Source organism: Leucopleurus acutus, assembly GCF_964270905.1.
Source record: "Leucopleurus acutus genome assembly, chromosome: 3".
Lineage (NCBI taxonomy): Eukaryota > Metazoa > Chordata > Mammalia > Artiodactyla > Delphinidae > Leucopleurus > Leucopleurus acutus.
Window position 1 is genome coordinate 74753254 of NC_139145.1, and position 12068 is coordinate 74765321.

Here is a 12068-nt window from a genome sequence, read left to right on the forward strand (position 1 = left end):
CACTGATCTAATCCTACCCTCTCTTATTACCAAAAAAAGAAAGAAGGAAAAGAAAATGCTAAAGACCAAGCAGGTCTAATAATTTGCCCATGGTCATACATTCGGTCAGGGATACAGCTAAGCTGGAAGCTTTAGCTTTCTGATTTCCAAGGCACTTTTTTCTGACCACACTCCCATTCTGTGTCTGCTCAATAGCTGTGTTGCAAAAATAAAAAGGGCATTTTACAGCTAGTACAGAGTTCTGTGTGTGTGTATATATATACCCATGCATAAACATATGTTACATATGCACCTATATACACATGTACAGACATATTTATGTATATATTTCACATATAAAATTTATGTATAATTTCAACTTCTGGGGCAAAGTGTATAACCAATATGAAATGTGTGCACACATTTCAGACTCTCAAAAAATCTTTGATTGTACACAGACTGTGACTTTTGAAATACATATTGAAAGAAAAGGAGAAATGTTTTATGTTTTGGCTCTTTCTTAATTAAAAAAAAAAAAAAAACAGCAGCATTGTCAGAGATTAGGGTAAAATTCATCTTATTTAGCCTGTTTATAACTAATCCGGAAGAGACAAAGCACAGGGAAACCCGCAAGTCTTCAGGCAACACTAAGCTCTTGCGGGTTGGGAAGGCCAGACTAGCAGGAAGGAAGGCGGGGTGGGGAGACTGTGGAATGAAGATGTCATCAACATGCAAGAGAGCAGGAAAGCCAGCCAGAAGCTCACTGCTGGAAAGAGGAATATGATGCCTCTGGGGGAAATCATACAAATAATACTCTAAGTATAGATTATAAATGCTGACTTCTCACTTAAGCTCCTGGAAAGTAACCCAATAAATTCATTTTCAAAAATTGTTAAGGTCACACCACCTTTCTATTAAACAAAAGAACGTATGGGTCAATGGATTTTTCTAAGTTTAATAATCAATGTCAAAATAGTAATAAAGAAAAGTGTATACCAGTTTGTATAATGATGTGGGATAAACGGGATCTGAGTTAATGATAATGATAGCATTTAGGTAATAAGAGTTGGGATGGTTATTCTCTGTCTTCTTTCCTCCTGTGGAACACTTCAAAACAAACATACTATGTTTTCAAGATATAGCAGCGACACCTGCACTCTATATTCTGCTTTTGGCATGATCTTTTCTTGTACTTGTGAATAAATTCAATCCTGCTGAATGAAATGAGCATATAATTTAGAGAGAGAAAAAAAAAGTAAGGCTAGGAATGGATAAGTTTCATGAAAGCAACCATATTTGCTCTTGAAGCTGTCCTGCAGAGCGCCTGCATACTTCCACAGGACCCTAGAGGTCTAGATACAAAGCACAATTTTTTAAGCAGGACTTAAAAGGACACAGAGGATCATTCTTCCTAATACCAGTCTGACTGGCCCAACAAACAAAAGTATTAACAAAACACAGGGAATTATAAGAGGACAAGAAATGAATCGGAAAACACTATGTTATCCCAAGCCATGACAGTCCAGACCACTGCAAAAGGCCCAGAAACGACTAAGGCAATTCCCCAAAAGGATGAAGGGGTTTCTACATGAAGACATAATGAGCAAGTAAAATCTCTTCAGTCTATAAGACAAAGGTTAAGGGAAAGAGGGCAAACTTTCAAAGCCCTAAAGGATTTAGTCAGGAAAGAACATAAACTCATCAAATCCTGCAAAATTAAACCCCTGAGAGAATGCAATGCAGGATCTATACAACAAAGTCCTACTTTACACCCTCATCCATTCATTGAGTCCACAAATGCGTACAGAGCATCAGTGACAAGCCTGACATTGCTGGCACTGAGGATACAGGGGAACAAGAGAGCCACAGCCCCGGCTTTCAGGCCACGTAAACTGTAGTGACAGAGACAGATATTATACAAATGTCCTTACGGGTAAATATTTACTCAGTTTCATCAAATCTAAACTTCCATTAACTGCAAGCCACACCGTTAATTGTAAGTCACTGATCATTATAACATACTTAGCAGGTTCAGAAAGATTAAAATGTGAAAAATATATGAATTTTAGAATTGACGATATACAGTTGCTACAAGTGTAATAAGTGGTATGACAGAGAAGAAAGGAGGCCAAGAAAATGTCTAACAGGGATGGCTAAACTTCGGGTGGGAATGATGGCTTCCCTGAGGCAGTGACCTTGAACGTGAGTCCTGAAGGGTACACAGCATCAGACAGGTGCAAAGGGAGGAAAAAGGGGATGAGAGGAGATGACACGTTGGCAGCTGTGTCACTAAGTCTGAATGGCATGCTGAGGTGAGGAGCTCAGGGCATGGAAGGAATGGAAAGCAGACTCATGTGGCCAGAGAACGAGGCAGAGATGGGCTGTAGCTGAGGCTGGAGAAGAAGGCAGCACAATTCCCAATGCCCGTGGCGGCAGGGCACATAGCAGAAATCAGTGCTGGGAAGCAGGTTAATACAACAGAGGACGGTGGGGTCTTCAGCAAACTAAATAGGGCATGGCCAGCGTAAAGATGTTTGAATTCAATTTTTTGCAAAACACTATGTGAGCCATACAAAACATTTCTGGAAACTATATGTAGCCCATGGGCTATCATACTAAAGAACTAGGGATTGATTATAAGAGTAATGGCTAGCCAAAGAAGGGTTTTAAGCTAGGGTATAAGGTTATTAGATTTATGCTTTAAATGCATCATCACTCTGTATCATTAAATGAAAAAGCGAGGTACAGAACAAACAATATATAGTATGCTGCCATTTGCATACAAGGGGAGGGGTAGAGTGAGAGCGCCAGAGAAAGAGAGGGAGAATATGCTCAAATGAGAGAATGGGCAAAAAAATACATCTGGAAGGACACCTAAGAGTGTTTCAACTGATTGCCTTTTGGAAGAATTAATATGCCCATATTACTTTCTGTATTTTGATCTATGGAACCGAACTACCTATTAACAAAACAAGTGAGGGCTTCCCTGGTGGTGCAGTGGTTGAGAGTCCGCCTGCTGATGCAGGGGACACGGGTTCGTGCCCCGGTCCGGGAGGATCCCACATGCCGCGGAGCGGCTGGGCCCGTGAGCCATGGCCGCTGAGCCTGCGCGTCCGGAGCCTGTGCTCCGGAACGGGAGAGGCCACAACAGTGAGAGGCCCGCGTACCGCAAAAACAAAAACAAAAACAAAAAAACAAAACAAGTGAATAAGCTGAAACAATAAAATCAACAAATCAGTGAATTTTCACTTTGGCTGCTGTGATACTAAAAGGGAAAATGTGACAAGCAGGTGGCTACCGCAGGGGTCCAGGCCAAAGCTGATGGTGAGGCTGATCGGGAGGTGGCAGCAGAAATGAAAAGAAACTCATTTAAGAATACACAATCAACAGGGATTTATGAATGATTGGATAGAAGGGGTGAGAAAGAACAAGCGGTCAAGGTTTCTAGAAAGAACAATTGGATGAATGGGAGTGAGAGGTACTGAACTGGGGGAGAGGCAGCTTGCAGGACAGAGTAGGATGGTTTCACTTTACCATGTTTAGTTTGAGACACCTCTGAGACAGGCAAGTGCAGGTGGGAATTCGACAGGTAGACAAGATCCTGGGGCTCCAGTGAGAGGTCTGGGTTGGCAGTATAAATCTGGGAGCACCTTTCAGCCCTCTACACCCCCAGATATGGGGGAATGAGGGCCTCAATCCTAAAGCATGGCTGGGATCAAGGAGCCCAAGCGGTCAAATCGCTCATGACAACGGGTTTCCTTGTGTCTTTTGCCACTTCCTTCTGTGAAGGTGTTTTCAGTGGCTGTTGCTTTCTGTTAGAGTCCTGTGCAGATACCAAGACATCCCTCTGGGGTGACTTCTCCTCTGTTTGTTCTAGGACCCTACAGGTTCCTTCAGTTCTGAGCCAAGTTTTATATTACTTCTTGGCCCAGGGTTTCCACAACTGGCAGGTAAGGCAAAATCCAACCCTGTATCCTCCCATAGCTGGGGCTGGTTTTTTGGAGCATGACATACTGTTTTTTTCACCAATGGCCTATTGGCTTGAGGGTAGCACTTTTCTAGTCCCGTTAAGGGACAAAACAGTGACTTCTGGTTCTTGGATTTATGTGAGGATCCAGTCCCAGCTGCTCACTGTGCACAAGGAGCCTAGAACCGGGCCCCTCCCAACTGCAGTAAGACTGAGCCTAACACCCACCTAGCCCAGGCTCGCTGCTACGGCCATCTCACATGGCACCTGCGTTAGGTTTGCTGTTGTAGTTATTGCTATGTGCCTTCTCCTACACGGAGTTCCTTGAGGACGGGGTCTGAGGTTTTGTACCCCATCACAATGCTTCCCACAGGGTCTTGCACACAGATGTTCTCATTGGACTGAACTATACTGTAATCGCCTCAATGTTCATAGGTAGAAGGCTTGAGCGGGGCCTTTCTATCCGGGGCCTAGTTCCTTATTGTTGGTGGGATGGTGGGGTCAGTGCGAAGTGCAGAGGTGCCAATTTTTATTTTCTGCTCATTAAAATCAAAGGAAAAAGGCAGGCCTCTTGCGGGCAGAGTTTACTCCAGTGCAGCGAACCTCTGCGCTGCCATCAAGTGTCACATTCTGCTACCTCAGCTTCACATGCCAAGACAGAAAAAGCAGCAGGAAGACGTGTTTAACATTTACTCCCAGGTTTCTTTTTTCAATTTCCTCTGAAATGAATATGAATACACTATGGTCTTTACACTCTGCAGGAGCTAATCCCCCACTGGAAGCTTTGGGGAACCTCATTCCTTCTTGCGGATACAATCTGTCGACACAGGCGTTCCTTCAGGCTCTTCTGAAAGGCCCATAGTGGACAGAGCTGCGCTCTCTTTGGAGCTCTATTACACTTATAACTATGGGTTGTTTTTTTTTTTTTTAAGAAAATAACATAGGAATTGCTTCCAGAACCCAAGTGCCTGTGTGAAACGCTGCCTTCTCTTTGAGGCAAGGCTGCTTTCAATGGCTCCTCCAGGCAGTGAGCGTGTCCCACTGCCAGAGGGGCCAGTGACTGAAGCCTGAACCCGCCCACATGCTCAATAGGAAATGTGTACTTTCGCCGTTGAAAGAACCATGAGAAGAAAATGATATTTTTATAAATGAAAGCGCTTAATAAGTATTATTCACTAAGTAAAATCATATTTTACTTGAATGTCTTGGACCATGTATCAATTTCATTAACCAAGAAAAAAATCTAGCTGAACTATGTACCCCTTCTAGTAATGGCAACAAAATTCTCAATATGTATCCAGTGAGCATGTATTAATTGTTTACTGTGTGCATAGCACTATAAGGAGGCTCTGTGGAAGCCTTTTGTCAAATAAGTCTTTGATCTCAAGAAGCTTCTTTTTAGGGTACCTCATTTATTTTGTGGCTAACTCGGTAGGATAAAAATTGTCTTCAAACTGCTAATCCCATTGAGATGATTTCAATTACTCAGGGCTGCAGAAGGCTATCTGTTAAATTATCTGTCCATGCCCTTTCACACATCTGTGCTTTTAAATCACACAGAGTATTTTCTCAGTACAGAATAAGGATCCCTCATTATAAAGCATCCCTAGGTCTCTCCGTGAATCATATGGAATGACAATCCATCTTCGAGTTAGAGTCAAAGTCATATATCTCCCCCCACGCCATCTGATGAAGCTTTCTGCTGGTTTCCTGGGTGGCCAATCGCATGACAGATATATGACTTTGAGACAAGAACTGAAATAAAATTCCTGTAATACCCTTAGGGGGGAGGGAGATGGTCACTGCTGAGCATTTTAGTCAATGACTTAATTCCCTTTAAACTTCCCTCCACCCTTGCTTAGAGCTCTGAACTCAACCTAAAAGAGCTGCATAGTTTACCTACTGAATCCACAATACTTCCAGGTGCGTTAGCTTTGTGAATTTTCTTCCAAGGATTTCAGGTGCTAAATGATACATAACATGTGCCCCGGGAGAGTTTATTCAATCCTCTAATCAGCAACCTCAAGAATGCTTCACGCAGGTTGGACAATGGGAGAAAGAAGGCCTCAGAAGCAAAGCACTTGGTGTTGCCAGAAAGTACATTTTTGATGGCACTATCACACTGAAACTGGAGACCAGCTGGTACGCTCTTAGACACCATCGTCAGGTGGCTGTGAATGGCACATACAACCCCCAATCCTCCAGCTCAGCCCCTAAATCCCTCTCGTCCATGTAACAGCATCACGAGGTGGAAGCAATGTCGTAGATGTGAGACTTCCACCCCAGAGATCCACGTCAAGGGGAAGAAACACATTCCCTGAGCAGTCATTCCACAGTTCCCATGTCTGACTCATAACTCAGTAAATGGCCATTCCATCCATCCAGCTCCTCAGACCAAAGCCCTGGAGTTATCTTTGACTCCTTTCTCTCACTCAGCATCCAATGTGTCAGCAAATGCTGTTGACTTTACTTTCAAAATATATCAAGAATCCAACCACTTCTCACCACCTCCACCACTTTTACACTGGTCCAAACCACCATTACCTCCCCTCACTGGATTCCAGCAACAGCCTCTAACTGGGTCCTGCTCCATCCTCACCCTCACTGTCAGGTCCCCACTCAGTAGCCAGAGTAATCCTGTTACAACTTCAGTCAGATCATATCACTCTTCTGCTCAAAACTCTGCAATACCCCCTTTGTCCAAGGCACACAGAGTAAAAGCCAGGGTCCTGACAGTGACCTCCTGGGCCCTACAAGATCCCTTCCCCCAAATCTAAGGTAACCCCTCCCCACTTCAACCAATACACTCCAACTGACACACCTATGTCAAGCTTTGTGGTGCTCTTCTGACAGGCCAGTAGCATTTCCATCTTGGGTCTTTACACGTGGAGTCCAGCTGCCTGCAACACTCTGCTCCCAAAGAACACATGGCTTGTTCCTTCATCTCCTTAAGTCTTTGCCCAAAGGCCACCTTCCTAGTAGGGCCCACCCCGATCATCTCTAAAATTGCAACTCCCAACTCCTGGCACTCCTCACCCCTTCTCTGCTTTGTTAACTCTATGACACTTATCATTACCTGACAAACTATTTATTTACTCATATACAGGTTGATAATCTGTCTCCCTCTACTAGACTCTATGCTCTAGGAGGGCAGGAATTCTTGTCTGTTTTGTTCACTGCTATGTTTGTAGCACCCAGCAATGATGCTGGTCCTTAGTAAGTATTCAACAAATATCAATGAATGAATGAATGAATGAATGAATGAATGAATTTATTTTTGGACTGTGTGCCATGTACTTTACAACTCTAGACTTTGATATGGTTACTCCCAGACGTCCCTTGACACACATACCACAATATTTTCAGAGTCTGGAGCAGGCTGTACTAAAGGAGGAAACAGAAGGCCTTATAAGATTTCTGGAATCTTTTTGGATCAGATTCCATCCTTTAGAAGGCGAAGTTACAGCAAGGTTCTAATGTATAGACAGGCCCATGTCAGCAGATCAGGGGAGTTGATCCTGGTGCTTTTCCGTGTGGGATCTACATCTAGTTTTAGGGGAGCTGGGCATGGAGCCATTGTGGGAAGACAAAGCACACTGGCCGCCACGGCCATTTCTGCCCGTAATACCAACCACACACTCATGTCCAACACTGAGATTTTCTCCTATGAAACAGACACTCCCTCAAACAGGAGTAGGACTGCAGAAGAGAAACTTTCCAATGGAAACTTGGGAAGTAAGAAGAATGTACTTACATGTCCAGAGATTCATTTTTTGATTTGAGATTGGTTTGGGGTTAGGGTAAAGTGGAAAAGGAAAGTTGAGAGTAATATGCTTTTTTGAGGATTCTATTTTTCACAAAGAAAATAAAGATAACATGGAAAAGAAATACCTGATCAGCATTTCAATCAGTAGTATTATAAACATTTTTTTGGAGTTTATATGTGTGTGAGAGAAAGTAAGTAGAGAAGGAAAAATTAAAATAACACATTTTTTTTCCAAAATGAAGTTTCTTAAATACATCTGTTCTCTCTGCGTCTTTTTCTACTGTATAATCCCAAATTATCAGTTCACAGATTAGTCAATTTGATGACAAGAAAAAACAGTGTCATTAAAACCAGTGTTTCTCACTGAAGCACATCAGAATCACTTAATTCTGTTCCAAATACTGGAAATCACTTCATACCATTTTCCCAAAGAATTGATAAAAACAAATATATAAAGTTTAGGTGAAAATTGCTGCAAAAGTTTGCATCTGCCTAGACATTAGATTATTTTTTAAACATAATGATTGCCATGGTAAGAAAGATAGAAGAAAATTACATGGTTCACTTTAGACTAAGTTGCTTAGAGAGAGACAAATTCCTCAACCATACATTTCTCATTTCAATGACTACTTAAGAGGAAGCAAAACCAATCGACTGGAGGGGTGTTACTCCTGATTAAACAACAGTGTTTTCTCATTATTTCATTTTTGCAAATAATGCGACTCCAGCAAGACTGTGCATCCCTTCAGAGGAGAAGTTGTATCTTATGCTGCTCTTGTAAACAGACACATAGTAGGTGCTCAGTAAATACCAACTGCCTTAACATTTCTGCTGGCAATGATTTAAAACCAGGACAAAGGACAAAGGTTTTAAAATCATAAGCAGGCGAAGAAAAATTGGCCTGTACAAGTCAAGACTCCCTGTGAAAAAGCAAAGGACATACAAGGAAAAGAAAATGATGGAACAGACGTGCACATTTGTGTTACACAGCAGAGTGAACCGCATTTCAGGAGTTTCAAACAACACTCTTAAAAAAAGTTAGCTTTGAAATAGGTATTTGGAAATGTGAATTCAGAGCTAAAATAAATTCTTACAGTTTTCATCCTGGGCAATGCATTGTAAAGGGATCCCAAAGAAAGACGTATAGCTGTCATTGTACCACACCAGAAGCTCGGTACCCCTGGGAATATCTATACAGGCTCGGTAGAATATATTCGACCTATTCAAAACAAAAGAAAACCCAGCTTAGTAATCGGTAGGACTCATGTGCCCCATCCACACTTTTATTGCCCCGAAAAAGTTCTGCCCAGCTTTCCACCTAAACAGTTTCTGTTTGTAATAAAATCTGCACCCACCTTATCGTTCCCAACAACCAATTAGAGCCTGTAACCTGGTATGATAAATAGCTCACAGTTTATTTCCACAGTGTCCCTCCACAGAACCTCTTGGCTGAAGAGACAAGATATTTGGCCCGGGAGACAGCAGAAAGGAAGAGTTCATTAAAAAAATTCCATCTCATACTAATGAGAAGATTCTCTCTATTGGCAAATTGCAGACTCTGGTGCCTCAACCTCACATATAAATTAATACTATTGATTTCTTATTTGAAGGGAAAGTGTTGCGTATATTCTTACAACTTGGCATTGGGAGTTCTCTAATTTGTAATAAAATTAAGCAGCTTTGTGATATAAGGACTGAAAGAAATAAAAGTCTTCCCCATTGCCTTTTTTCTAAAGTTTGATACAGGAGAAGAGAAAAACCCTCTTATATGAAATGGATGGAAATTCAGTAAATACAAGAGGAGCACTTTACTCTGGCTGCAAGATTATACTCTGAAATGATGGAGTGAAGGTACCAAGGAATAACCACTTTTTTATAACAGCTGTGGCACTGTAAAGAAAAATCTACAGATTAAAAGAAAGAGGAGCCTGCGACGGGTTTTCTCAATGAAGAATTGCTACAAATATTAGCCTCAAGTTCAAGATAAAAGTGTTTAGGGTTGGTGGACCTTAAGTTTAGCCTTTCTGTAAGGAATTGGCCGTAGCAGGGCAATTTGTTCCTTGTATAACACTGCAGACATAATGCGAAGCCTTCACCACATTTTTCATGGCAGTGAGATATGCACTTGTCAACATATTTTGTCACCACAAAGTGGCTCTTGGCAATAGGATCATAAAGATCAATAAAAAAAAGTGCAGATTCTCAATATTTTACTTGCAGCTGCAAAAATTTCATTTATCTTGTTATTTTCCTTACTTGCTGCCATTCTGTCTCACGAGGGCACTGCTAGCTAAGCAGAGTGTTTTCTCCCAACATTCTATGAATATCTGACAAAAACTCCAGCCAGCTGTCCGGACCTCACTCCCCTTCCTCCCTCCGCACCTCCAAGAGCTGTGCATTTTATTAATTCTTTCCACTGCTACATAAAAAAATCAAAATTGGAGCCGGGCTATAAATCACTGGCATCTCCTAACTTGAGAAAAATTGAGTCGACTTTGTACTTCACCCTTGTAACATTTCATCTCTCGGTTTGGCTTCCCTTAATATAAACACAGCGCCCGGCAAATGAATGTGCTAAAACCAAATGACACACTTTGCCGCTGAAAGAGCAGAACTGTTTTCGAGCAATGGGTGGTCTTTTGAGGCACAGAGTAGGCCGAAAGGGGGAAAAAAATGTGTAAGCGTACACCGTTCTTTACAAGCGGGCAGAGCTTCCAAAACTCGCAGAAATCTCTGCATGTTGAAGCACATCAAAGGGATTTTTCCCTTTTCAGATAATATTTCCTTTGCTGACATGTATTTAGTATTGTGGTTGGATGACTCATAAAGATAGCTTCATGGCGTCCCAACGCAGCTGAAGCAGAACACACGCCAACAAACATTATTGTCAGCCTCAAAATAAAAACAAAACGTTCAGCTAAGGGTCAATCAATCAAGGGTTCTTTGAAGAAAATTCCATTTAGATATTACAAATCATAACAGAATGAATCTAAACCAGCTGACTTTTTGTGAAGAGGACATTCATGTACAATAAAAATTAGGCTAGCTCTTCGGGGTCCAACTTTTCTATTTTCTTACTCTTGGACGTGGTCACTGGTGACGGATGCCAGTTTTTAAATTGTGTTTTTGTAGTTCATTTTATAAAGATCTGAAGTAATCGAAAACAGATCGGCAGAGAGAACTTGATGTGTAAGTGCCATCAGGAAAGGGAGCAATAAAACCCACTTAACATCGACAGAAAGGTAATGACTTGCTCATACCCACCTTCCTCGTAGGGGTTTCTTATTTTCCCAAAGTCAGAATTTGCCTCAAGAGCTCCCTGGGTGCCCATGACAGAACCAGCCAATCTATCTCTTGCCAAATGGAGAAGCACAACCTTTACTAATTTTCTAGCTCCGAGTTTTATAAAAACTTCATGACAGAGATGCAGCTGCAGGGAAGGTGGGTGAAGCCCATATACAGACTGTAACCAGATCCCGTCGTACACAAGTTCGTTTAAACCCTTATGTAATGAAAGATAACTGCCTAGGAAACCAAGGCAGTGAGTCACATGCTGCCCAAATATGTTCCTTTTGAATTTGGAGGCCTTTGGAGAGCAAGCCAGATTTGTGCAGCCTTTAACCTATAAGGGGAATAAAGCTTTTTTTTTTTTAAGTCTTCATTTAAAAAAAAAAAAATGAGAATGAAAATAAATCGTCATAGGCAGGACTCCAAGTTGCCGAGCAAGGGCTCTTCTGCTTTGATGTGTCTGTGGTGCCTGGTAAAGCTAAACAGTTGCTTCTGATCCGAAAGGGAACACGGTTGTTTATAACTGAGGTCATATATTTACAGGGCACATGTTTTCGAGGGATTCTGAGAAAAGAAGGCTTAGTGGCAGGGCTTTTTTCCTATGGGATCTGTCTTTGCCTTTTTGTCTCCACTCCAGCTTTTCACATTAAATGGAAATGCCTGACCAACAGGTGCACTGGGCAGGTGTGGCTTAGGCTCTGGGAATCCACCCTGCTTCTATGCCCCTACCCCACCCCAGGCCTCCCTATGCGACTCTGGACAATGGGGGTGGCTCACCTCATCTTTGTTACCCTTTGGGCTTTGCCCAAACATCTCAGGAGACCAGGGCCTTCTCTATGCTCCGTAACTACCTCATCCCCTGAAACGTACTCTGAATTGTCGCAGGACCAAAGCCAAACGCTTTGGCACCTTTCAAGGGATCAGAAGAGGTTGCTCTGACTCAGCCAAGGCTGCCGAGCATAACGGTTTTAGAAAAGCAGCTTTGGGAGTGTTGAGAGTTCTTGATTTCCCATGCCTTTGTACAAATCAAACTGTTCTCCCTAGGAGACAGCCAGACCGCAGGGGACT

The 12068-nt window shown here is 42.2% G+C and overlaps 1 protein-coding gene across 1 annotated transcript in view; it reads right to left on the reverse strand.

Moving 5' to 3' along the window:
• PRDM6 (PR/SET domain 6) overlaps positions 1–12068 on the reverse strand; it is a gene marked incomplete at both ends in the record, with an annotated part of 98922 nt that overhangs the window by 18228 nt on the left and 68626 nt on the right. The window contains one exon of the mRNA XM_082835658.1: positions 8807–8931. Within this exon, the coding sequence (XP_082691784.1) occupies positions 8807–8931 (125 nt within the window). The remainder of the gene's footprint in view (positions 1–8806; positions 8932–12068) is intronic.